General features: G+C 32.2%; 1 protein-coding gene and 1 long non-coding RNA gene across 3 annotated transcripts; one reads left to right on the top strand and one right to left on the bottom strand.

The window, feature by feature from the left end:
* The first annotated feature begins 11,935 nt into the window (after positions 1-11,935).
* On the top strand, positions 11,936-13,768 carry LOC149498464 (uncharacterized). The gene is made up of 3 exons (XR_016319733.1): positions 11,936-12,049; positions 12,654-12,719; positions 13,433-13,768. It is a non-coding gene; the product is annotated as an uncharacterized LOC149498464 (long non-coding RNA).
* Positions 13,769-21,330: 7,562 nt separating this feature from the next.
* Positions 21,331-25,997, bottom strand: LOC105636323 (amino acid transporter AVT1E). Of its 2 annotated transcripts, none has more exons than XM_012219582.4 (11): positions 25,424-25,997; positions 24,783-25,075; positions 24,154-24,368; positions 23,973-23,996; positions 23,688-23,868; positions 23,340-23,559; positions 22,982-23,117; positions 22,665-22,830; positions 22,479-22,522; positions 21,806-21,868; positions 21,331-21,694 (listed from the first exon to the last, which is right to left on the bottom strand). In XM_012219582.4, the coding sequence occupies exons 1-11, from the start codon at positions 25,609-25,611 to the stop codon at positions 21,590-21,592; spliced, it is 1,635 nt and encodes a 544-aa protein (XP_012074972.1). In that variant the 5' UTR covers positions 25,612-25,997; the 3' UTR covers positions 21,331-21,589. The 2 variants fall into 2 exon arrangements, with proteins under 2 accessions (XP_012074972.1, XP_020535875.1); XM_020680216.2 differs by having other exon boundaries at positions 25,411-25,551.
* Between the last annotated feature and the right edge of the window lie 241 nt (positions 25,998-26,238).

Here is a 26,238-nt window from a genome sequence, read left to right on the forward strand (position 1 = left end):
CAAACAATAATTATTTTTATCCGATTTCTATAGAAATAAATTAAAAATTGCACTCTAATGTCTAATCTCTCATATACAAAATAGTTATAAAGTTTGGATTTAGCTATTTATAAGTTAATCATATATGAGTAAATTTTTTTGGGCCTTAATTTTCAAAGCACATCGTTTTTTCTTTTGGTTTATTCAAGTTGCTTAATTGTAATTGTAACCGAATTGAAATTTGATTAAACTGAGTAGATCTTAACTACTGATTTAACCGAACTAATCACATTGAAAAACCAAATACAATTAACTGAAACAATCGAACCAAATGCTCACCTGTAGCTTGGTATATATACATATTCGTACACTACATATAGGAAGTCTTATCCCAATAAGACTGGCTAGCATGTAAAGCAAAACAATAAATAAATAAACAGACAGGTCACGTGAATTTGTACTAGGTTGCATAACTGAACCAATGTAGTGAGTGGCGCAAGGGTTATCCCAATTCCAGGTTAAGCCCGATAGAGAAGGAGAAGGAGAAGGGTGGTTGGTTGCACATGCTATGTTTAATTCTTGAATGACATGGAAATCGTGCTTGGGTCCATAAATAAGATGGGTTCTACTTATTCCTGCTTTGGAATAAAGCTGTTTTGTGGGGTACCAGCCATCTATTTCTCCAACTGCCATTCCACTTCTGTATATAAAAATAAATGATAAATCACCATTCACGTGGATAAAAATATTCTCCAATAAAGCTATTTAACCTCAGATCCTTCTAAAAATATTCTCCATTCAAAGCATAAAATTGAAAGGTCCTGCAATACAATCAATATAATAGTATTGTACATCATAAAAGAGGTGTTTCGCGCTTTTAATCCTTTTAATTAAAAGTAAAAAAGTAATTTTATATAACATATATATATTAAGCGGGTTATACATATTATATATGTCGAGTTTTTTCTTTTCTTGACACATATGTGACCCGCGACCTATTTAATTAAACAAGTTGGGTTTCTTTTTATCCGTATATAATACTGAAACAACCCGTATTTTTATTTTCAAAAATTTTCCAATTAAATTTAATAAACTGACAGCCTAGAAATGTATTTAATTATTTAAATGCAAATTAATAATTCGTACAGTGACAAACCGAACCAAAAACCAATTGGAAAAATCTAGAATCGATCAAAAACCAAGATTTGGGCTGATTCGAACCTGAATCGAACCAAACCAGCCCAAACCATCTAGAAACATCTCCTCCCCTCTTATCTTCAACGCTCATATCCCTCACTCACTCAATCTTGCGCCTCCCGACCAACCACCCAGCACCACTGCCTTCCTTTCATTTCTTCTTCTTCTTCTTCTTCTTCTTCTTCTTCTTTCCTTTCTTTTCTTTCTTTCCCTTTCTTCTTCTCTGCGATTGTGTCTGTGTCGCGTCCCAACAGCTCCAGCAGAAACGCGAGCCACCAGCACGAGCTCAGCCACGTAGCGCCACCTCGCCGCTGGTCCACGCTGCAGTAGCTCCGCCATCGCTGTCTCTCTCTCCATTCGATTCCAGCAAGGTCGACAGTCCACTACCTCCATCGCGCCGGCGAGCCTGTCACGTCTCCCTTGAAGTTGCGTCACCAGCTGCTCCGCCACAACAGATCACGCATCCGCCGACGTCACAGCAGCTCTGTTGCTGCTGCAGTGCATCTCCGGCCACCGCTTGACAGTCGCAGCGTGTATACTTCGATCCAACACGCGTAAGAATCCCCGATCTAGCGCAAATTCGACAAAAATTATATTTTGGGGTAAAAAATTAATTTTAATAATTTTAGTTACTTGAATTAATTTTATTATTGTAGTTAATTAATTTAGTTCATTTAATTTTTAGTTATTTTGCGTAGTTAATTAATTTTATGTAGTGAAATTAATTTAAGTAGTATTAATTTATTGATTAATAAAAATATTTAGTTAGTAATTTTCGTTATTTAGTTAGTTAAAATTAAATTCAGTATGAAATAATTTATTGAGGAATTTTGATAATAATATTATGAATGGAATGAAATGAGGAATTGAGAATTTAAGGTAATGTTGATATTGATATTCAGATGGACTGTGACATCCTACCGAGTCGAGTCTTAGCATAGAGTTCAGTAGTCGAGTTGAGTCGAGTTAAACCAAACCCGGTTGGGGTAGAATGGGTTATTAAGTGGAGTTACTTGATTGAGAGAAAAGATTAAAGCATATGGGTGAGGATTGATTTGCATTAAAAGATTGAGCTTGGGTATTAAGTTGTAGCCTGTTTACAATTGAGGTACCATTTAGGAAGTTTTACATAAAATCCTTTGATTTTTGATAGCCTACCCGTGTATACGCATTTCACTTTCCCATTTTCATGTTTATCTTCATCTTCTTCCTTTCCTCTTCCACCTTCCTTTCAATTTTAATGGTAGTTAAGCCTTAACTTCAATTCTTCTTCTATCCAAGTAAGTAAACCTTCTTGAAGTTCATAATTGAATCATTTGGTGCTATTATTTTAGAATTCATAAGAATTCTTATTTATAGGTGAAGGGAGTTCTAAGAGTGTAGAAAAAAGAAGCTAAAGAGGAGCTCAAGCTTTTGGAGTAAAGGTTTGATATCTCTTGTTATTTTTCATTTTCTTTGTATGAGATTTGTGTGGTGTGTTGCTATTGAGACAATATTGCTTCATGTTGAGTGGGAGGACTGGTAATGGTGAGAAACAGGGGAAAACAGGGGAAGTATTGAATAAATGAAGTGAATATTGAGTTTATGTTGACACAGGTTTTGCTGGAAATTTCACCAGTAACTTCATCTTGATTTTGACCCCATTTAATGATGGAATTAGGAAGTGTCATAGAAGAGTTATTTGTTCCTCTATATGTTAGCTTTACATGGGTTTTTGAATCATCCAAATTGGAGTTGTATATTGAGAGATATGACCAAAAGAGTACAGACAGTGCAGGCTGGAAGCGCACGCGCGAATTGCATGACGAGTTTGCGTTGCCTTCTCGCGCTCGCGAATTTGAACTACGCGCTCGTGACTTTCACCTGAAACTCTCTGACTCTCATTTGGCACATCTCGCACTCGCGACCTTCAAGTGCGTGCTCGCGACTTGTGCTCGCAAACTCTCTGACTTTCATATGGCACATCTCGCGCTCGCGACTTTGAAGTACGCGCTCGCGTACTTGGCCCTTGGCCTGTAAGTGCTCGCGGCCTTCATCGCGCGCTCGCGAATTTGGCCTGGGAACTCACTGTCTCTCATTTGGCACTTCTCGCGCTCTCGACTTTGAAGTACGCGCTCGCGACTTGTGCCCGATAACTAACTGTCTCTCATCTAGTGCATTACGCGCTCGCGACCTTGCAAGGCGCGCTCGCGACTTGTGTTTTCATGCATTTTTGGACTTCATTTTCAATGCAATTGTATTCCTTTGCTTCACTTATATGCCTCCAATCATTTTAACATCAAATACAATATTAAATCATGTATTAAAACAACATGCAAGCATGCAAATGATGTGAAATCAAATAAACATTATGAGTTATGAACTATGAATATTATGATGTTGTGTTATATTATTGACATACCAACATTATGCTCCATTGAGGTTAGGTAGAAACCATGTAGATAAGGCTATGTCGCGACATAGGATAGCAGATCTGCACCTCATACAGTTTGATACTCCGGCTACAGGCCGTTGAGTGGATATGATTATATATGGGCCATAGCAGCCAAGCATACAGTATTCATCCAGTTTCATACAGTTTTTCTTATCACTTCGGTTTCACTATAACCTTATGGAGCCATACAGATATCTTGACATAACATTCCATGAATCATACATTATTACAAAAAGTACAAAAGATAATCAAGGTATCATGAAAGTATCATGATGTGTGTGCTTATATGTGCCATATGTGTTTGCATGGTTCTTTCTATACATGTATGTGCTTAATTGTTTCTTTATATGTTGAGATATCCACTGAGTTTTATTTGCTCAGCGAGTTACCTGTTTAACTCGCAGGTTTTGAGTTTGAGTTTGGACCATAGAGAGTCGGCTTACAACTGCTGCAGTTCATCTGTAGAAGACTCAGTCTTCAGGGTAGCTGCTCATTTTACTATGTATCTTTGTCTACCCTTTTTATGGCATGTATAGGGCACTCAGTTGGGCCCATTTCATTTTGACACTAGTATCATGTTTTGTAAATATAAATTTCATTATTTTTTTGTATACAACATCAGCATGCTATTATATTCAATATACATTATGACTTCAGCATGTCAGGCCATACAGTCAACCAGTTTGTAGCGTCTCGGTTCGGTTCATTCGGGTTTACGGGTGGATCGAGAAGGGGTGTTACATGGAGGATGAGAAAATTGAATTGATTGATTGCCCGATGGATGGGCTGTGTGATTTGGAGTTATTAGATAAAATTGTTGATATTTTAAACAGGTGGAAAGTCCAATTTTTAGGGGAGATGCTGTCGAAATTTCGGTAGAAAATAAAATGAATTTCGGTAGCAAATAAAATTTATTATAGAAATTTAATTAATTATAGAGAGTAAATTATTGATAGAAATTAAATAGGTTAAGAATAGTAGTGTGATGAATAAATATTTTATCTGATATTATTCTTTTTTCCGATGTCATTTTTACTTTGTTTAGATCGCTCAGGTCCATCTAGTGCTCCTCCCGGATAGAATCAAAGCTAGAGCTTCGTTCTCCACCACAGTGAGTAATAATAAATAATGCATGTCAACACTGCATTTGCATAACATTACATTTTTATATCTTTACATATTGTATTTTCTCATATATATTATGTTATGATCACTATAATTATACTTATGCATAATTGTGCATTTGGATGAAATTGGTGTATTTTGATAAATGAATTGTTTGATTATTTGTGCTGTGTATATACTGTGCTCTGTTTGTGTGGAGTTGGGATGAAGTGGGTCACCATGGGTTTGTGAGGACGGTCGATAAATATGGATCTTGATGAACTGATGAAAATGGACCGTCGGCCGGGTAAATGGGAGATCGGCGCCCCCGTGTGCACCTGATGAATTGATGAAATGATGTTGATGATATGGAAAAGAAAAGAGAGAATGTAAAATAAAATATTGAGAGGACTGGTCAAGTGAGGATTAGACCGGTCGGCCAGATATGGGGGATTGGCTCCCCGGGTGCACATGTTTGAGAGGATGGGCTGTTTGAGAGGACGGCTCGTCGGGGGTTTAGGTGACACCACTGACTAATTTCCACGTGATGTGATTATTTGGAGGTGATATTGTTTGTGGGTGCTGATGTAATGTCATATGATTCACTGTTGTGTGTTCATTCAGTATACTAGGGTGCATTTTGCTTGACTGTATGTGGTGTGTATTATTTATTATTATTCACTGAGTTGCAAAACTCACCCCCCCCCAACAAACCTCCCAGGTACTAGGAAGCAGCTGATTCGACTGAAGCTCTGCAATCTTCTCCGCAGAGTTACAAATGTAAACTTTATATTCATGTTATTTAATTTTGGACGTATAAATTATTCTGTTATCAGATTATTTTTGGACTCCGCAGTTATAGGGTTGTGTATTAATATTGGACTTATTATTAGCACTACACTATAAATTAAATGTTAGGTAATTAGCTGCAGGTGAACCAGTAAGCCCATAACGTGATTATAATTTATTGTGAATAGGCCCTGGTTATACATTATGTGTTATTTGAGTTTGGGCTAGATGTTTGTATATGGGTTTACTATTTTGATGAAATTGGAAAAGATAGGTAGACATATTGGATAATTTAGGCTTACTACGGGCCTCGGGGGCCTTAAGCTTACATGGGCCCCAGTGCCGGTCCGGCCCATGGAAACGGGTCGTGACAAATGTGACATCCTACCGAGTCGAGTCTTAGCATAGAGTTGAGTAGTCGAGTTGAGTCGAGTTGAACCAAACCCGGTTGGGGTAGAATGGGTTATTAAGTGGAGTTACTTGATTGAGAGAAAAGATCAAGCACATGGGTGAGGAGTGATTTGCATTAAAAGATTGAGCTTGGGTATTAAGTTGTAGCCTGTTTACAATTGAGGTACCATTTAGGAAGTTTTACATAAAATCCCTTGATTTTTGATGGCCTACCCGTAATACTCATTTTCACTTTCCCATTTTCATGTTTATCTTCATCTTCTTCCTTTCCTCTTCCACCTTCCTTTCAATTTTAATGGTAGTTAAGCCTTAACTTCAACTTCTCTTCTATCCAAGTAAGTAAACCTTCTTGAAGTTCATAATTGAATCATTTGGTGCTATTATTTTAGAATTCATAAGAATTCTTATTTATAGGTGAAGGGAGTTCTAAGAGTGTAGAAAAAAGAAGTTAAAGAGGAGCTCAAGTTTTTGGAGTAAAGGTTTGATATCTCTTGTTATTTTTCATTTTCTTTGCATGAGAATTGTGTGGTGTGTTGCTATGAGACAAATCTTGCTTCATGTTGAGTGGGAGGACTGGTAATGGTGAGAAAACAGGGGAAAACAGGGGAGGTATTGAATAAATGAAGTGAATATTGAGTTTATGTTGAAACAGGTTTTGCTGGAAATTTTACCAGTAATTTCATCTTGATTTTGACCCCATTTAATGATGGAATTAGGAAGTGTCATAGAAGAGTTATTTGTTCCTCTATGTGTTAGCTTTACATGGGTTTTTGAATCACCCAAATCGGAGTTATATATTGAGAGATATGGTCAAAAGAGTACAGACTGTGCATGCTGGAAAACGCGCGCGCGCGAATTGCATGAAGAGCTCGCTATCGCGACTTTCATTTGCGCGCTCGCGACTTTCACCTGAAACTCTCTGACTCTCATTTGGTGCTTTACGCGCTCGCGATTTTTCACTGCGCGCTCGCGACTTAGCCCTTGGCCTGTAAGTGCTCGCGACCTTCCTTGCGCGCTCGCGAATTTGGCCTGGGAACTCACTGTCTCTCATTTTGCACTCTATGCGCTCGCGACTTTCAAGTGCGCGCTCGCGACTTGTGCTCGATAACACACAGACTCTCATTTTTTTCGCATCTCGCGCTCGCGACTTTGAAAGACGCGCTCGCGACTTTGAAAGACGCGCTCGCGACATGTGTTTTCATGCACTTTTGGACTTCTTTTTCAATGCCATTGTATTCCTTTACTCAACTTATATGCCACCAATCAATTTAACACAAAAAGACAACATTAGAACATGCATCAAAACAACATGCAAGCATGCAAATGATGTGAAATGAGGTAAACACAACTTGTAATTGTATTCTATGCAATTGTGAAATGATGTGAAATGGTGTGTGAAGTTATGAATTCTATGCAATTGTATTCCTTTTCTCAACTTGTGTGTCTTCAATCATTTTAAAGCAAAAAGACAACATGAACACATGTATAAACACAAAATGCAAACATGCAAATGGTGTGAAACTAACATGACACAAGTTGCCGCTTGGCGAGGCTATCAACATACAGGTAAGCAGTAAATTTTAAGAAAGGATGAAGCAGTTAATTTTATGACACAAGCAAGTGAAAATAACATGACACAAGCATGCAAATTATGATACAGTTACCATGCATTTGTTTTATCTATTGACATACCAACATTATGCTTCATTGAGGTTAGGTAGAAACCATGTAGATAAGGCTATGTCGCGACATAGAATAGCAGATCTGTGCCCCATACAGTTTGGTACTCCGGCTACAGGCCGTTGAGTGGATATGATTATACAGGCCATAGCAGCCAAGCATACAGTTTCATCCAGTTTCATACAGTTTCTCTTATCACTTCGGTTTCACTATAACCTTATGGAGCTATACAGTTATATCGACTATAAATTGCATAATCATACAGTATACTAAACAACAAGAAAGATCATTAAGGGAAAATGAAAGTATCATGATATGTGTGCTTACATTCCATATGTGAGTAAATGTTTATTTCTACATATGTATGTGCTTATATGTTTCTTCATTCATTGTGATATTCACTGAGTTTAATCAAAGTTGCAGAGTTCATACAACATAAAGAACATCAGGTAAGAGTATGATAGTATCATGTTATATATGTTTACAAGTTTATTTATTGACTCTTTAGTCATGAGATGTTATTAATCATAACTTATATGATGTGACTAAAAGTGCATAAGTCATACAGCATAATGAATAGCAAGTAAGACAATGAACATATATTGTTATGTAATCTTACATGTTTATTTTTTTCATTCATACAACACGATGAACAGCAGGAAAGATCATGATAGTATCATAAAGTGTGATTTAAGGTTCATGCAAAGGAGTTATGAGATAATTAGAACTAAATTATTGATGTTTTGAATTAGAAATTTATTCGTTGCTATAAAGAGACATTTATGTTGAAATTTACTGATTCTATGAGTATCAATGCTTTATGAAATTTGTATTTTAAGTTAGTTGCCATCGCACTTTGTTTAGTATGTGAATTATGAGCACCACTGAGTTTTATACTCAGCGCGTTGATTTTTATCACGCGTAGGTTGGAGATCGTGATTGCTACTTGAAGACTTGAAGAGTACTATCAAAGCAGAAGTGACTAACTTGGTCATAATAGATTGAGAGTTGTATAATTAAGAATTATGGCATGTATTAAGATTTATGGTATGTATAATTATTACCTTTGTTAGAGCTTATGTGATTGTAAATATAATGGAAGCATGTAATTATTGTGGTGTAAATATTTGGAGGAAATGATTGAAATAGTTTACTATAGTTGGTATGATTAGGTCATGAAAAACTTGATATAGATTCTGATTGAAACTAATTGCTAGATATTAAATGCTATTGAGGATTTATACAATTATGAAAAGATATATAAAGTGTTATTGTGTTATGATGATTCTTTGGAGACGTTAGAAGTTGAGAGTGAAATTGGGAGTAGTTTATATTCATATTTTTCATACAGTATGATATCCGCATGACAGGACATAGGTTCAACCAGATTGTAGCGTCTCGACTCGGTTCATTCGGGTTAACGGGTGGACCGGGAAGGGATGTTACAACAAAGGTGGTATCAGAGCAAAAGTTCATAAGTCTAGATGTAACTGCGGAGTAATTCCTGTCATGTCTTGACATAGTCTTCCTTGCTTTCCTCTTCAGCGTTGTTCCCAACCAGGTTAGGGTCAAGTTGTTTAATAAGTAAAATTTGTATCCTTGTTCTTTAGAGATGTGATTTAGTTACTGATGCTAAGGGGATGGTTTAAACAAAAACCCTTTTATGGAATAAATAATATTCATATATAATTTAAGTATGTAAGAAGATAAGTTATATAGGATTAATAAGTTGAAGTTAGTTGATGAAAGTGTGCTATTTTTATTTAATACATGTTGAATGTGGAATACATATATAAGAATGCATGAATGTGTGTAGATGTGTGCCTGCGGAATTGAGAATGAGTTGCTAATTATTTAATAAGAGAACTAAATGATTCATATTCGAGGACATTAGAATCTATTTAATTAGAGTATTTTTATTTATTAGTAAGCTAGCTAGGTTTTAAATTTACTATTTATTTGGGATATTGAAAATTTGTGTAAGAACAAACAAGTGGATTTGGAATAATCTTATCAAATTTAGTGAGAAGAATACACGCAAGTATTTAAAGATTGAAAATATAGAGTAGAAGATTAGTGGATGTGTTAACAAGACGAGCTAAGAGTATCTCTTAACTATACTTGACGGCTAACTTAAGTGTGAGAATCTGGTGATTTATTAATTTAAAATTTGCTCATGGAATTATTGAGATATCAATTAGGATGAGAGTCATTAATATATGATTTGGAGTCAATGTAAAATTATTCTGAATTTCTTAGCAATTGGTGGAAATTATGATTGAATGAATAGAAATTGTTATAAATGGTAGTTTGCGATATAACTTGTGGTTTAAAGGAATACTTAATTAGTTAGGTCAATTCGAGAACTGGCACATTGTAACTCTGATGTGGAAGGATTCAATGAGGTGTTAACCTTGTTTGAGTACAGAATATGGAGGGAACATAATTAAGGTTGAGGATATCGTATTAGGTATAAATTTTACAAATTTTGGAGGTGATAGACATTACGGTAGCCTTGGAGAAAAGAAATAACCCAATGATATTATTATTTGAATATTCATAGACATTCATGGGATTAAGAATAAACATAAAACAAAGGACATAGTGAATCAGGAGTTGGATAATAGAATGGTGTTTGCAAATTTTAGAAAAATAAATTAAGAATTATCCAGCATGGCAACAGCTTACTTGGCTAGTTGCATAAGTTCTTGTCATAATTAGTTAAGAAATGGTATGGTATGACAAATTGGAAAGAGGGATAAAGAAGTCAATAACTAAAATAGGGACTTGATTGTGAATTTAAATTTTCTCTATATAGTTGATGAACTATTTGTTTTTATGAGGATTCTCATTAGTAGGATTTGAAAGGAGATTATATATCTTTCGTTGGAAAATGGTTAAGGTGATAAATATGTGATGAGATTGGGATAGAAGTCAGGATCTCCTATCAGTTGATAGTAATTAGCTAGAGAAATGTCATGATTTTGTTTGAAATAAGCTTGTAGTAGTGGTAAGAATTTGTTCTCTTTAATTAGAAATGATCAAGTAGTACTTAATGGCAGAATTTGATAATAATCGAAAATCTCCTTGATTTGGCAGCAACCATCTTATCTAATTATAAACTTCTTCCATGATTATTGGAGCAATGATATTAATATTTGAAATTGATGGAAAATGGATGAGTCAGCATGTAGGTTTTGAATTTTGAAATAAGGATTCTAAATTGGGATATTAGTAAATTTGTATATGTGGATTCTTGTATCAGAAGATTTAATACTTGGTTTGTGTATGAGCGTCTTATTGAGTGATGATCATTGCCTATAATAGCTAGTGAGAGATAAATGAGGCGATACATCAATGTAGGTCACATGCTATATAGCTAATGAGATTAATAACCCTTACTTGAGCAGAGATTACGAGAAACTTAAATTATCACGTGTAAAGGTGAATACTAGTGTCGAGTCTGTGCTTTGGGATATGAATATTTTATTTGATTTGACTCCTTGTAAATATAGTATAACTCAAGTTTAAATTAACTATGGTGATAAGGTAGATATCTAAACTTTAGGGATGAATAAGTATTAGCAGTTGCAGCATTATGTGAGAAGCACAACCTCCATTGTCATAAACAGCTGTTGCATCCTAGTTTCTTGCTACTTTTAAAATTCGAGGATGAATTTTTATAAGGGGGGAAGACTGAAACAACCCGTATTTTTATTTTCAAAAATTTTCCAATTAAATTTAATAAACTGACACCCTAGAAATGTATTTAATTATTTAAATGCAAATTAATAATTCGTACAGTGACAAACCGAACCAAAAACCAATTGGAAAAATCTAGAATCGATCAAAAACCAAGATTTGGGCTGATTCGAACCCGAATCGAACCAAACCAGCCCAAACCATCTAGAAACATCTCCTCCCCTCTTATCTTCAATGCTCATATCCCTCACTCACTCAGTCTTGCGCCTCCCGACCAACCACCCAGCACCGCCGCCTTCCTTTCCTTTCTTCTTCTTCTTCTTCTTCTTCTTCTTCTTCTTTCCTTTCTTTTCTTTCTTTCCCTTTCTTCTTCTCTGCGATTGTGTCTGTGTCGCGTCCCAACAGCTCCAGTAGAAACGCGAGCCACCAGCACGAGCTCAGCCACGTAGCGCCACCTCACCGCTGGTCCACGCTGCAGTAGCTCCGCCATCGCTGTCTCTCTCTCCATTCGATTCCAGCAAGGTCGACAGTCCACTACCTCCATCGCGCCGGCGAGCCTGTCACGTCTCCCTTGAAGTTGCGTCACCAGCTGCTCCGCCACAACAGATCACGCATCCGCTGACGTCACAGCAGCTCTGTTGCTGCTGCAGTGCATCTCCGGCCACCGCTTGACAGTCGCAGCGTGTATACTTCGATCCAACACGCGTAAGAATCCCCGATCTAGCGCAAATTCGACAAAAATTATATTTTGGGGTAAAAAATTAATTTTAATAATTTTAGTTACTTGAATTAATTTTATTATTGTAGTTAATTAATTTAGTTCATTTAATTTTTAGTTATTTTGCGTAGTTAATTAATTTTATGTAGTGAAATTAATTTAAGTAGCATTAAGTTATTGATTAATAAAAATATTTAGTTAGTAATTTTCGTTATTTAGTTAGTTAAAATTAAATTCAGTATGAAATAATTTATTGAGGAATTTTGATAATAATATTATGAATGGAATGAAATGAGGAATTGAGAATTTAAGGTAATGTTGATATTGATATTCAGATGGAGGATGAGAAAATTGAATTGATTGATTGCCCGATGGATGGGCTGTGTGATTTGGAGTTATTAGATAAAATTGTTGATATTTTAAACAGATGGAAAGTCCAATTTTTAGGGGAGATGCTGTCGAAATTTCGGTAGAAAATAAAATGAATTTCGGTAGCAAATAAAATTTATTATAGAAATTTAATTAATTATAGAGAGTAAATTATTGATAGAAATTAAATAGGTTAAGAATAGTAGTGTGATGAATAAATATTTTATCTGATATTATTCTTTTTTCCGATGTCATTTTTACTTTGCTTAGATCGCTCGGGTCCATCTAGTGCTCCTCCCGGATATAATCAAAGCTAGAGCTTCGTTCTCCACCACAGTGAGTAATAATAAATAATGCATGTCAACACTGCATTTGCATAACATTACATTTTTATATATTTACATATTGTATTTTCTCATATATATTATGTTATGATCACTATAATTATACTTATGCATAATTGTGCATTTGGATGAAATTGGTGTATTTTGATAAATGAATTGTTTGATTATTTGTGCTGTGTATATACTGTGCTCTGTTTGTGTGGAGTTGGGATGAAGTGGGTCACCATGGGTTTGTGAGGACGGTCGATAAATATGGATCCTGATGAACTGATGAAAATGGACCGTCGGCCGGGTAAATGGGGGATCAGCGCCCCCGTGTGCACCTGATGAATTGATGAAATGATGTTGATGATATGGAAAAGAAAAGAGAGAATGTAAAATAAAATATTGAGAGGACTGGTCAAGTGAGGATTAGACCGGTCGGCCAGATATGGGGGATTGGCTCCCCGGGTGCACATGTTTGAGAGGATGGGCTGTTTGAGAGGACGGCTCGTCGGGGGTTTAGGTGACACCACTGATTAATTTCCACGTGATGTGATTATTTGGAGGTGATATTGTTTGTGGGTGCTGATGTAATGTCATATGATTCACTGTTGTGTGTTCATTCAGTATACTAGGGTGCATTTTGCTTGACTGTATGTGGTGTGTATTATTTATTATTATTCACTGAGTTGCAAAACTCACCCCCCCCAACAAACCTCCCAGGTACTAGGAAGCAGCTGATTCGACTGAAGCTCTGCAATCTTCTCCGCAGAGTTATAAATGTAAACTTTATATTCATGTTATTTAATTTTGGATGTATAAATTATTCTGTTATCAGATTATTTTTGGACTCCGCAGTTATAGAGTTGTGTATTAATATTGGACTTATTATTAGCACTACACTATAAATTAAATGTTAGGTAATTAGCTGCAGGTGAACCAGTAAGCCCATAACGTGATTATAATTTATTGTGAATAGGCCCTGGTTATACATTATGTGTTATTTGAGTTTGGGCCAGATGTTTGTATATGGGTTTACTGTTTTGATGAAATTGGAAAAGATAGATAGACATATTGGATAATTTAGGCTTACTACGGGCCTCGGGGGCCTTAAGCTTACCTGAGCCCTAGTGCCGGTCCGGCCCATAGAAACGGGTCGTGACAAATACATTTAAGTAAATAGATTATATGTCATATTCATGCTACTTATTTAATTTTCTTGCAGTGTTCATGTTTAAATATTTAATATGAATATAAATAGATTGTGTTTGTATTTATTCTAATCATGCAGTGTATTAAACGTGGTTGATATAAAATCCGATGTACCAATCTATTTTAACACCCCCTTGAAAGCTTGTGAGAAAATAGAAAAGAAGCAAACTTTAAAAATTCAAACCCAACTTCAAAATATAAATGTCAAAATCAAAAGGCTAATAAGGTATAACGACATTCCAAAGTTTTTGGACACGTAACGAGGATAGAATTATTAAATGAGCTTTTTTTTTTTTTTCTTTAAAGAATGTTTTTGATATTTATGTTTTCTGATTTTCACTTTCTTCTTCGTGTCACCCGCAGTAAAGACAGTTTGGAAGTAAAATAAAATAAGAATAAATTGCTCTAATTTGTACAATTATGAAATTAGTACATGAATAGTAGACATGACTACATTTTTCGTCTTAAATCGAAACCAAATCTAAATCGAAGTGGTCACAATCAGTAGCAAATTATAGTCAATGGTTACTGATTTCAAACTAAAATCACGTGTTTATGATTCGATTTTGATTCTTTATTTTTTAAAACTGCAACTAATGATTTTAGTTTAAAACCTGCAGTTCCGGTTTGAAATCTAAAAAAAAAAAATTTTAAAGTAACTCATAAAATTCTTTTTAATTTGATTATATTTTTGAAAATAAATTTTAATACTTTTTATTAAATTGGTTTAATCTTTTCCAATAGTACTATTTATTACTATTATTTATTCAAGCCGCAAAATTTAAAAAAATTAAAAAAATTTAAAAAGGATAATTTAATTTTGGTTCAAAATCAAAACGAAACTGAAATTAACAATTCCAAAACTGTCTAAAAATGATTCGATTTTTGATTCCACCTTTTGACTAAAATTGATAATTTTAAAATTGAAACTAGCTATTCTTAAACTACCATGATGCCTAATGACTAGTAATCCCAATTTTGGTTCCACATATTCTTGCCATTTTTACCGGATTATAAAATAAGAAATATTATAAGAAAAGTGCTTAATAAAAATTGACTAAAGAAAACTTTTTTTTTTTTTTTTGAGAAACATAGACATAATGGTTTTTTTAGGTTAATATATGTGTTTTCATGTTTGACGTTGTAGAAAAAATGGGCCTAAAAATGTAATAAATTTCCATTAATCTAATTGTCTGTTGGTAGCACACCGTATTCTTTAGTAAAGAAATAGGTTTCCAGCCCCAATAGTAAGTTCTAAATCCACATTAATACTTTTTATTTGTTTGTAATTAAATTTTGATGTAATATCTAAAAAGAAAAATAAAATTATTTTTAATTATAAGATGTAAGATCATTTTTACTTGGTTTGGAAAAAATATATTTAGACAATATAATTTCTTTATTTTCTTTTTTTAGTCTAGTTAAAACAATTCGATTTTTAAAAATTAATTTTGATTTCAGAATTCTTGAAATTAAAGCAAAAAATCAAATAGCTTTGATTTCGATTCTAGCTGATTTCTATTTGGAACATATTAACTAGTTGGATTCCAGTTTTGTATCAAGTTTGTTTCCATCTAATATAATTAAGAAATTCTAAATTGATTTTTTAAAATGTTGGATCGATTTCAGTATAAATGTGTGTTTACAAATAATTCACGTAAGTGAATGAAAGAATCGACCTTTATCACTCATTTAAATTTATTAGAATTTTATATGATGTGTGTTGCATGTTGACTATACTCGTTATATACTTATTTTTTTATCTATATAATATTAAAGTATAAGTTTTGTTTAGATTAAAATAAATACAAGTGGTTAATTTGTAGTACATTTTGTCGTACAAACTACTTGCAATGCTACTTTTTATATATTTAATTCTATTTTTATATAATGAAGTGGTCTCAGAATAAAGTTTAACCAAATTCTTAGACATAATCCTTTAGTCCCTATTTTATAAATGCAAATTTTTAAAATCCTAATAGGTGCCCAAAAATAAAATCAAGCTATCACTCAATCTACAACCCTTGCTCTCAACCTCAAATTAACATGTATATACAACTATAATTAATAATAATAATAAATTATTTTTACATAGTGTATCAGAGAAAAGAATATATGCACATATACAAATTGAAATCCTAAAAAGTGACTCAAGCAAAACTATATAGTTTTAGTTTTTTTTCCAATTTCCTAAATATCATTTTCTTTTAAATCAAACAGATTTAGGATATAAGATAAAAAAATATTAAGAGAATTAAAAATACTTAACCATCAATAGACCATCTATTTATTGCAAGGGGATATATATCTCTTACTAAATTAAAATGATAGTAGTTACAAATTATTTAGTAACGAAAATGAAAATAAAAATTTATTATTAAGAATAAAACTCTTTCAAAATTCACATAACAAAAAAATATTTCAATGTATATAGATGTATAAATATATCAATAAAATATTATATATATTTTTAAAATAAAATTTTTAACTGTTTATCAAGTTTAATTATGTAAATTTTATTTGAAAATTTTACTATTTAAAAGATATATCCAATGAAATCTTACAAACATAAAGAAAAAATATTAATAAAAATAATATACTTTTTTCTTTGTTGTATCTCTCATAAATAAAACATTATATATATTCTATTTGAAAATTTATTTTTTAAAAAAATACATCCAATCAAATATACATATATAAAGAAAAAATAATATTTTTTAGAATAAAAAAATACTAATAAAAAATATATTTTCTTTATTTTTTATCTATATCCTAAAAAAAATAAATGTTTAATAATAAAATATAAAAATATTTTGAAATGTCCCATTGTGATATATATTTATTACTAAAAAATTAAGATAAAACTTAAATTTTTAAATACTTAATTATCTATATGTACTTATTTAAAAAAATAATTTTTTGTAATTCATTAAGAAGCTTAATGAACCAAATAACACTTGTAAGCTACATAACAAAGAATAATCCTCCACTCACCAAATATGTGAAAACACTTGTAGTTGAGAAGATTCGAAACTGGAGACCTCTCACTCCTCACATAAGTGATAAGACAATCAGATCACACATGATTAACTAAAAAAAATAATTTTTATAAATTATATCCAATTAATTAATAAACTGTAATTTTTTAATTAGTCATCATTAAGAGTATTTTAGGACATGTTAAATTTCATTAAGGGTAGGACATTTTAAATTTCATTAAGGGTGATATAGAAAATCTCATTATTCCCTTGTATTCTCACATTTATATATAGTACTAGTCTTTTTTCTGAGCTGCCTCGCACGTTGACTATGCTTGTTATATATTTGTACTCATTTAATTTTTTTAATCTATATAAAATTAACGCATAAGTTTTTGTTTATATTAAAATAAATATAATTGGTTAATTTCTATTAGACTTTATCGTACAATCTACTTATAATGCTACTTATTATGTACTTAATTCTATTTTTATATAATAAAGTAGTCCTAAAATAAAGTTCAACTCATTCCCTAAACCTAATCCTTCAATCCTAATTTATAAATGCATATTCTTAAACCCTAGTGAATGCACAAAAAAAAAAAAAAAAAAAAAAAAAATCAAATTATCACTCAATCCACAACCCCCACCTTCAACCCTAAATCAATATTTATATACAACTACAATGAAAAATAATTATAAATTATTTTTTACTTCTAGCAAAAAAAAGAAATGAGTAGATGATCTGAATTAATAATGGTAATTACTTTGATTATAATGACAGTATTACTTACTTAGTGCTTAGAAAAAGGAATATATATACATACACATAAATTCTTGAAACTCCAAAAAGTGACCCAAAGCAAAAATATATAATTCTAATTTTTTTTTCAGTTTTATAAACACTGCTTTCTTTCAAATCAAACAGATTTAGAATATAATAAAAAAATAATAAGAAAATTAAAAATATTTAATCATTAAGAGGCCATCTATTTATTGTAAGGGAGATAAATCTCTTACTAAATTAAAGTGATAGTAGTTACAAATTAATTCAGTAGCAAAAAAAGAAAATAAAAAATAAAAAATTATTATTAAAAATGAAACTCTTTTCAGAACTTAACACATAACAATAAACAAACTATATTAAAAAAATTACCAATTTGAATTTCAAAAAATCAATCTCTTCTTTAATTGGAAATGATGTTATTTGATGAAATTTGATGTTGACAAAAAAAAAAAAAAAAAAGATTACGGCCAAGTCAATAAATAAAAATTACAAAGCAAATAATGATAGGATCTAATTTTGTTTCTCTAATTTTCTAAGTTGCAAATCTAAAATAAATAAATAAAGAAGTTAATTAATTAATAAAAAATATTACACAAAAGAGACATTATATCATCGCTAAATAAACATTCAATTTTCCCTACAAACATACGGAAAAGAAGAATATACTTTTTTTCTTTTTTATTATTTATATGAATTTATTTAAAAAATAATTTTTAAAAATTATATCCAATCAAATAATAAAATGTAATTTTTTTTTTTTTTTTGTCTTAACCACAGGTATCCTGAGTCATTGGGCTACAATTAAATCCTGCTTGTACGGGTCGGTTCAAGAAGGAGTAAAGTGCTCCCAGCGAGTATTTACTCTATCCATGGGGATCATTTCTCGACCTCACTTAAGGGAGAAGAGTGCCAAACCACTCATCCAAATATTCGCTGGTATAAAATGTAATTTTTGAATTGGCTATGACTAAAGCTATTTTAATATATTTTAAATTATAGTAAGGTCAAAATAGAAAATCTCATTATTCCTCCTTATTCCCATATTTATATATATTATTAGCCTTTTTTATGACGTGCGTTGCACGTTGACAATGCTCGTTATATTTTCATTTTTTATACTCTTTTAATTTTTTATCTATATAATATTAAAGTAAAAGTTTTTGTTTAGATTAAAACAAATACAATTGGTTAATTTGTATTAGATTTTGCCGTATAAGCTACTTGCAATGCTATTTATTATGTATTTAATTCTATTTTTATATAATGAAGTGGTTTCAAAATAAAGTTTAATCCAATCTTTATACCTAATTTTTCAGTCCCTAATTTATAAATACAGCTTCTTAAAATTTTGATAGGTACTCAAAAAGAAAATCAAGTTATCATCAATCCCTAACCCTTACTCTCAATCCCAAATCAATATCTATATACAGCTATAATGAAAAAAATAATAATAAAATTTTTTTTATTGGTAGGTAAAAGAAAAGAAATGAGAAAATGATTTAAATTAATAATGATAATCATTTTGGCTGTAGTGATAGTAGTACTTACCCAGTGCATTAGAGAAAGGAATATGTGAACATACAGGCAAACTCTTGAAACCCAAAAAATGACATAAAACAAAAATATATAGCTCTAGTTTTTTTTTTTAATTTCATAAATAATATTTTCTTTCAAGTCAAATATATTTAGGTTATAAAAGAAAAAATATCAAGAAAGTTAAAAATGATTAATCAGGGGCCATCTACTTATTGCAAATGAGATATAAATTTACTACAAAATTAAAGTGATAGTGGTTACAAATTAATTCAATGACGAAAAAGAAAATAAAAAATAACAAATTTTTATTAAGAATAAAACTCTTTTAAAAACTCAACATATAGCAAGAAATAAATTATATTAAAAAATTACCAATTTGAATTTCAAAAATAACCCTGAAAATGCTATAATTTAATTAAATTTGATTTTGATGGACAAAAAAAAGTAACGCCAAGTCAATAAATGAAAATTACAAAACAAATTATGCTAGGATCCAATATTTATCATTTAATGAGTTTATTCAAGTATTTTGTTTTTCTATTGTTCTAAGTTGCAAATTTAGAATAAATAAATAATTTAATTGAGTAATTAAAAAAAGATTACAATAAAATAAACGTTATATCCTCTCCAAATAAATACATAATTTTTCATACAACCATAAAAACAAAGAAGAGTATACTTTTTTCTTATATATATATATATATATATATATATATATATAAAATATAATATAATATAATATAATATAATTTTTAGAAATTATATCCAATCAAATAATAAAATGTAGTTTTTTTTTCATCTTAACCACAGGTATCCCAAGCCCACTTGACTAAAATTAAGTCCTGCTTGTACCAGGTTGGTCCAAGAAGGGATAAAGTGTTCCCAACAAGTATTTGCTCCATCCAGGAGGATCGAACCCTCGTCCTCACCTAAGGAAGAAGAATGTCGAACCAATTATCCAAACACTTGTCGGTATAAAATATAATTTTTGAATAGGCCACGACAAAGGCTATTTTAGAATATTCTAAATTTTATTGAGACCGATATCGAAAATCTCATTATTCCCCATATTCCCACATTTATATATAGTATAGATATAGATAGATAGATATATTATAGGCAGAGAAGTGTTTAAAATATAGAATTCATTTATAAATTAAATAATCTTTAAATGGATTTATTATGATAATCTTGTTTAAATTTTATATAATGCAATTCAAAGGATTTAGATAATATCTAATATTTTTCAAAATGTTTTTAATACAATGATTTTGTTTGGTTGGTTAAATAGGAAACTTACAACATACATAGATTAAATAAATAAGTGAAAAATTAAAGAAAAAAAGAAGTTAGGTTTCCTCTCGGCACAAAAGAAAAATACGTCCTTAGATTTAAATGTGGACCAGTCATCAAGAAGATACAATGTTGAATCCGATTTTAAAAACATTATGCAAACGAGGGATGGCAAAATCAACCTGGCTCAATGTATGTGCACCCAATCTAGACCCAGTCAAATCTGAATTTTAAGATTTTGAGTGGATTTGAGTAGGGTATGGGTAAAATTTTAAAGTTGTATTTTGGCATAGATAAGGTATGAGTATTGTTATTATAAATCCGAATCCAACCGGTACCGAAATTCAAACTCTAAGAGATTTAAAAATTTATTATTTTTTTTAAAATTATAGTATGAAACTTTTAATAAATTGGTTAGTTGCAGTAAATTATCTATATTAATTACATGAGTCCATGGATAATGGTATCTGTGGGTAATAAATACGCATTGGTACCATTAGATTTGGGATGCTATAGTATTCCCTATCCTATAGGTATTGAGTAGGATATGGGGATTAAGGATGTGATTGGATTTGGGCATGGGTATTTGCAATACCCGACCCGAACCCTACCCATTATCATCCCTATGAAACCCATTCGTTAGTTTGTTGGCAATGGTGACTCAGTCCACAGATGGAAAGACAGGTGGCTTCCTAATCAAAATGGTTTTCAGGTTTGGTGTTCTTGTCATATCTTAGCTTCTGCTGCTAAGATAGGTGCACTCTCTTTGGTACTAAAATTCAATCCATTTTTGGTAGTTAGGGAGCAGATTTGGATTGAGTAAGTCCCTGTTTAAATTGAAGCTTCAGTTTCTGGCTCGCTGCTGATGGGATTTAATACATGTTGCCTTATTCTAAAAAGAAAAAATATTAAAAAAAAAAAAATCATCTTTTCTCCTCCAAAATCTCTAAATCTCTCTCTGATGTAATTGCAACATACAAATTTGACCCAATTCTCTTATGTTTCTTGCGATTTTACCTGGGCCAATTTTAAAAAGTCTAACATAACATTGTCTTGCAATAACTATGGCTGCTTTCATTTTCCTTCCATCACATTGTTAGCCAATCTTGCAATTGATGAATACGTTCCAAAGCAGGCAGTAAGCACGCCCACCGTAATGGTGAAGATGCAAGCCGCAATCTGATAAAACAGTAGAATAATAATCAATCATGTACTTGGTTGGCTCTACGGATATAAATTATTATTATTTGAAAATATAATGAGAATGAGGTAAAGGTAAAGGACTTTCACCTGCAATTTGTTTAGTCTTTCATGAAGTATGCGAAGATAACATATACATGGGAAGATAACAGCCTGCAATTGAATGATTTGCAGAGAAATGGATTCATAAGTATTAGTAACTTTTGAGAAATTAAGTTAAGAGCTTGTTTGGTACAAGTAAATTCCACAAAATTCTACGAAATTCATTTACAAATCAACACTAGCCATGTTTTTGGAATAAATAGTATATATTAATTACAATTCTATATTTTTAAGTTTATGCAAGCCCTGGTGAAGCTAGAAATTTAAGTTTGTTTGGGGTATAATTAAGTCACCAAACTTGGACCTTAAACAACTAAATTGGGCGCTGGTGGCACATCTGCTTCGAATTAACTTTCTTTTTTTTTTAAGAAGGGAGAGGGGATTTAGATTCGCCAGAGTATGCAGTGAATATGCTTGAGCCAAAAGAATTTGAGAATATAAAAATGAATTTTGAACTTATTAAAGATACAAATTAGTAAAGATAAAAATTTTTAATTAAAAAAAGTTTAAGCTAATGATGCTACAAATGCAAAGTGAATTCCAAACATACATGAGAATGTATTGACAAATTACTTAATGAAATTCATTGGCAAATCAGATAAACTTTATGTTCATTTATTTCAAAGAATACACAAGGATTAACAATGATGAGAGAACTTACAACAACCATTGCGAGCGAAGATCCAATAAAGGCCATCACAAAACCTGCAGTGCATTCATAAACTAGGTAAGGCAATTCGCCTATTGAGTTCAAGAAGAAATGTGACTTTTGGGGCTTATGAAAGTCGCCTTATGGCTTTAAACACACACAAGAAAAAACCAGTGTCTAAATGTAGAAAGTTCTTACCAAAGAATGGAAATGCCACTGCCACAACTAAAGTTGAAATTACCAAAACTGTTCTGATGATTAATGATATACTGTAAGATCTAAGCCGACCAGGAGGCATGAGTTCTTCTAAACTCAATGCCACGGGTGTTAGTGTCAAGGCATACTTTGTTATTGGGTTCACAACCTGCAAACGACCAAGGAACAAAGGTTGAATATGGTATAGCATGCCAATTAAATCTTATGAATTTTTATTTTGACTGAAAATTAATCATTGGTCTCATCTAATTAAATGCGTGATTGAAAATTTTCTGACATAAATGTGCATCTAATCATACCGCTGTCCATACTGCAATCTTAGAAGCCATGAGTTCTACAGGCATGTTTAATGTATACTGAGATTTGATTGAGTTACCAAACATCAGAAAGCCACATATTGCTACTGCGGTGTACATAAACCAACAAAATATGAAGCTGCAGCAATGGTAAAATACATTAGCAAAGCAGCATATTCGCTTTTAGAGTTGTGAATCAGAAAAATATATGATTGTAAGACAAAGGGGAAATCTCATCTAATTTTGAAAACATGGGTAGATGATCACATTGATCAATGTAGGAATCTTCATACTGATTAATCATTAAGGAAAAAAGAGTGAATAGTTTATTATTCAAACGAAAAGAGGTTTTTTTTTTCACCTAACAATTAGAACTGACGTAAAGCTGGATGGCTCTTTCATGGAGGTGTAGATATTTGGAAAAACAGCATGGCCAGAGAAGCCATAACCATATATACCAATTGCGAAAGGTAGTTTTGCAAGGTTTAGAGCTGTTCCATTATGATGAAATCCCACTTTGTCCACCACCCCAACCCATAACAAGCAGAAAGCCACCAAAATCGATGCACCTACTCCTCCAACTGAAGACAGCAGCTTCAAAGATCAGCAGTCTATATTTGTTTTCTTTTTCCTTTTTTTTTTCTTTTCTTGGAAAAAAAAAAACACAGAGAAATGAAATACAATACTGAGGAAGTGAATTCCACAGAACCTGAAAGGTAAGACAGCAAACTAAGGTCTCGAAGCCAGACAGTTGGAAGAACAATAACAGTTGCAGTCAGAGCAAAGATTTGATGAGAACCAAGATGTGTTCCAGCAAAATTTATGAATGTGTTTGGAAACAATCTCGATAAGTTATCACTTATCATGATAATGTACTCCACACAAGCTGCCTACAGGCCAAAGCTATCACCTTTCAGTGCATGACAAAATAAAAGGTCCAAAATATATGTGGAGAATTGATACGAACATACAAGGAAGAATTTGTGGCACTTACATATAATTCAACATATAACATAATCTGCATTTGACCAAAACCAAACTGTCAGTTCTTTAATGAAGCAACAATGTCTAACAGTTACGAAATAAATTTTAACAGCCAAATGCATTAAAATCTTGCACGTGGTTAAGAGTAACAACTAATTACAATTAGGAATTTACATTGGTATTTAACTTACAGATATTGCTAGTCGGCCAGACAATCCAAAAGCGGCCTGCCCAATATCAGGGTAAGTTCGTAGTCCAGGCGAGCTTTCTAAACATTTCTTCAATAGTGTCCCAGTATAGCAACAGAGGATGCCAAAAAGTAAGAGGACTAAGAGGCTCAACCATCCTCCTTCTTTGATTGCATATGGAGTTGTAAGGAGTCCTATGCCACATAGGACATTTATACCTACACAGAAGAAACACAGAGAAAACAGCTTCAAGGAAATAAAGGAAAGCGAAAAGCAATTGTTAGACATTACACTTCAGTTTATTCAAGAGTTCACATATTTGTAATTTTGTGTTCAGTTTTAAGGTTTGATGAGTCTTTATATTGTGAAGATGGGAAGCGAAATGAAAAGTCAATTAATTTGTTAGTAATTAAAGTTCAAAGTAGAGACCTTGTAGGGTATGTAGTTTATGCTGATAGTCTGATACAGAATAACTAAGAACATGACTTGATAAGGAGATAATATGATTATTATTGCGTTTTATCATTTCTTTTTAATCAATGATTTTGTTTGACCACCACTCCAATCATTCAAACTTACCTAGTGCATTGCAAAACAGCTAAACCAAGATAAAAAGAGTACAGAGTTTTCACCATTTAGGACAGCTTGAGCAAACGAACTGTCCTTGTTTGACTGTGGCAATTCACCAATGGAAAATCTAGACCGAGAAGATGCAGAAAACTTTATTGGCCATGTAGAAGTAGGAACTTCTTCTCTTTCTAAACTGTGGTGTGAGACAAAAGGTTTACTTAGGAAAGGAGAAAATTCAGAATTTTGACGTCTCTTGCAAATTGAAGTTATAGAACTGGTCATGTCTGCCACAATAGTTCCTTTAAAAGACCAAATTGAAGGAGGTGGCACACTACCAAGCATATCCATCGACTTCCTGCAACATTTTCATCATAATAAGGAAATTGCATAGATTGGATCCTTACATAAAGAATTTCGATCTTGTTAACGATTTGCCAATATACAATTTTTAACTACATTATGCTTCCAATACTTTATTAACCCTAAAATTGAGAGCAATAAGTAACAAATTTGAATTCAGGTTCATCTCATCAAAATTGAAATCAATATATGACATAATTGTAATGAAAAAATTCAAATGGCATCATTTTTTGCGAAGATCTAATAAAATAAAACAGAATATACAACGCAGATTCAGCAATTGCAAAAGTTCACAAAACCCAAAACTAAAGGGGGAAAAAGGGTACTGACATTTATAAGGTACCTGTAACTTTGAGGCCAGGTAGGAATAGCAGCCTGAAAACTGTGGATTTGAAAATTAGGCGAAGGAGAAGAGTTATCAGATTCTGAATCATATTCATGATCGCAATTCCTTTCTGCTTGATGTTCTTCATCGTCTGTGTGGAATTCATCTGCACGGTGGTGAGGACCCAGGTCCTCATCTCGCTTCATTTTCGTTTTTGTATGTTTGGGTTTTCACGGAGCAGAAAATAAACCGATAAAATCATAATCTGGATTGAAAATCCTGACAATGATCGATTCGAGACAAAGACAGTATAGCGATTGAGGAGGCGTGGAGTGAGACACAAAAGGCTACGCTCTTGTACAATTGCACATTTGTCAGAGTGATTGGCGGTTTTTGAGGGATCAACGATCCTGACCTGACCTGACATAACTATTTATAGCCAAATTCCAGGGTGATGTGAATTAATGGCCTCCTTTTGTTCAAATCAGTTAACAAACAGAAGGATTACTCATTTGCTCTCACTTTCTGTAATTTCTTTATTTCCGTGCTCACGTAGGAGCAGTGAAGTGATGAGCGCCAATTTGGTTTAGCTCATGCATGCACATATTATCTATCCATTACTATTATATTAAAATTTTGACCCATTCTTTTTTTTTTTTTTTTTTTTTAAAGATAGTTGATAGGCTATGGACACATCTAATTTATGAGGATTCGTATACTTTAAATAGTAAAAAAGAATTAAATGTTTATTAGAAATATAATTGAAATAAATTATCATTAGAAAAAAAAAAAACATACATGTGAAAGAGAGACAAAATTTGGTTTTAAAAAAG

The sequence above is a fragment of the Jatropha curcas genome, chromosome 2 (genome assembly GCF_041381405.1).
Source record: "Jatropha curcas cultivar XTBG-Jc1 chromosome 2, XTBG_Jcur_1.0, whole genome shotgun sequence".
Classification (NCBI taxonomy): Eukaryota; Viridiplantae; Streptophyta; class Magnoliopsida; order Malpighiales; family Euphorbiaceae; genus Jatropha; species Jatropha curcas.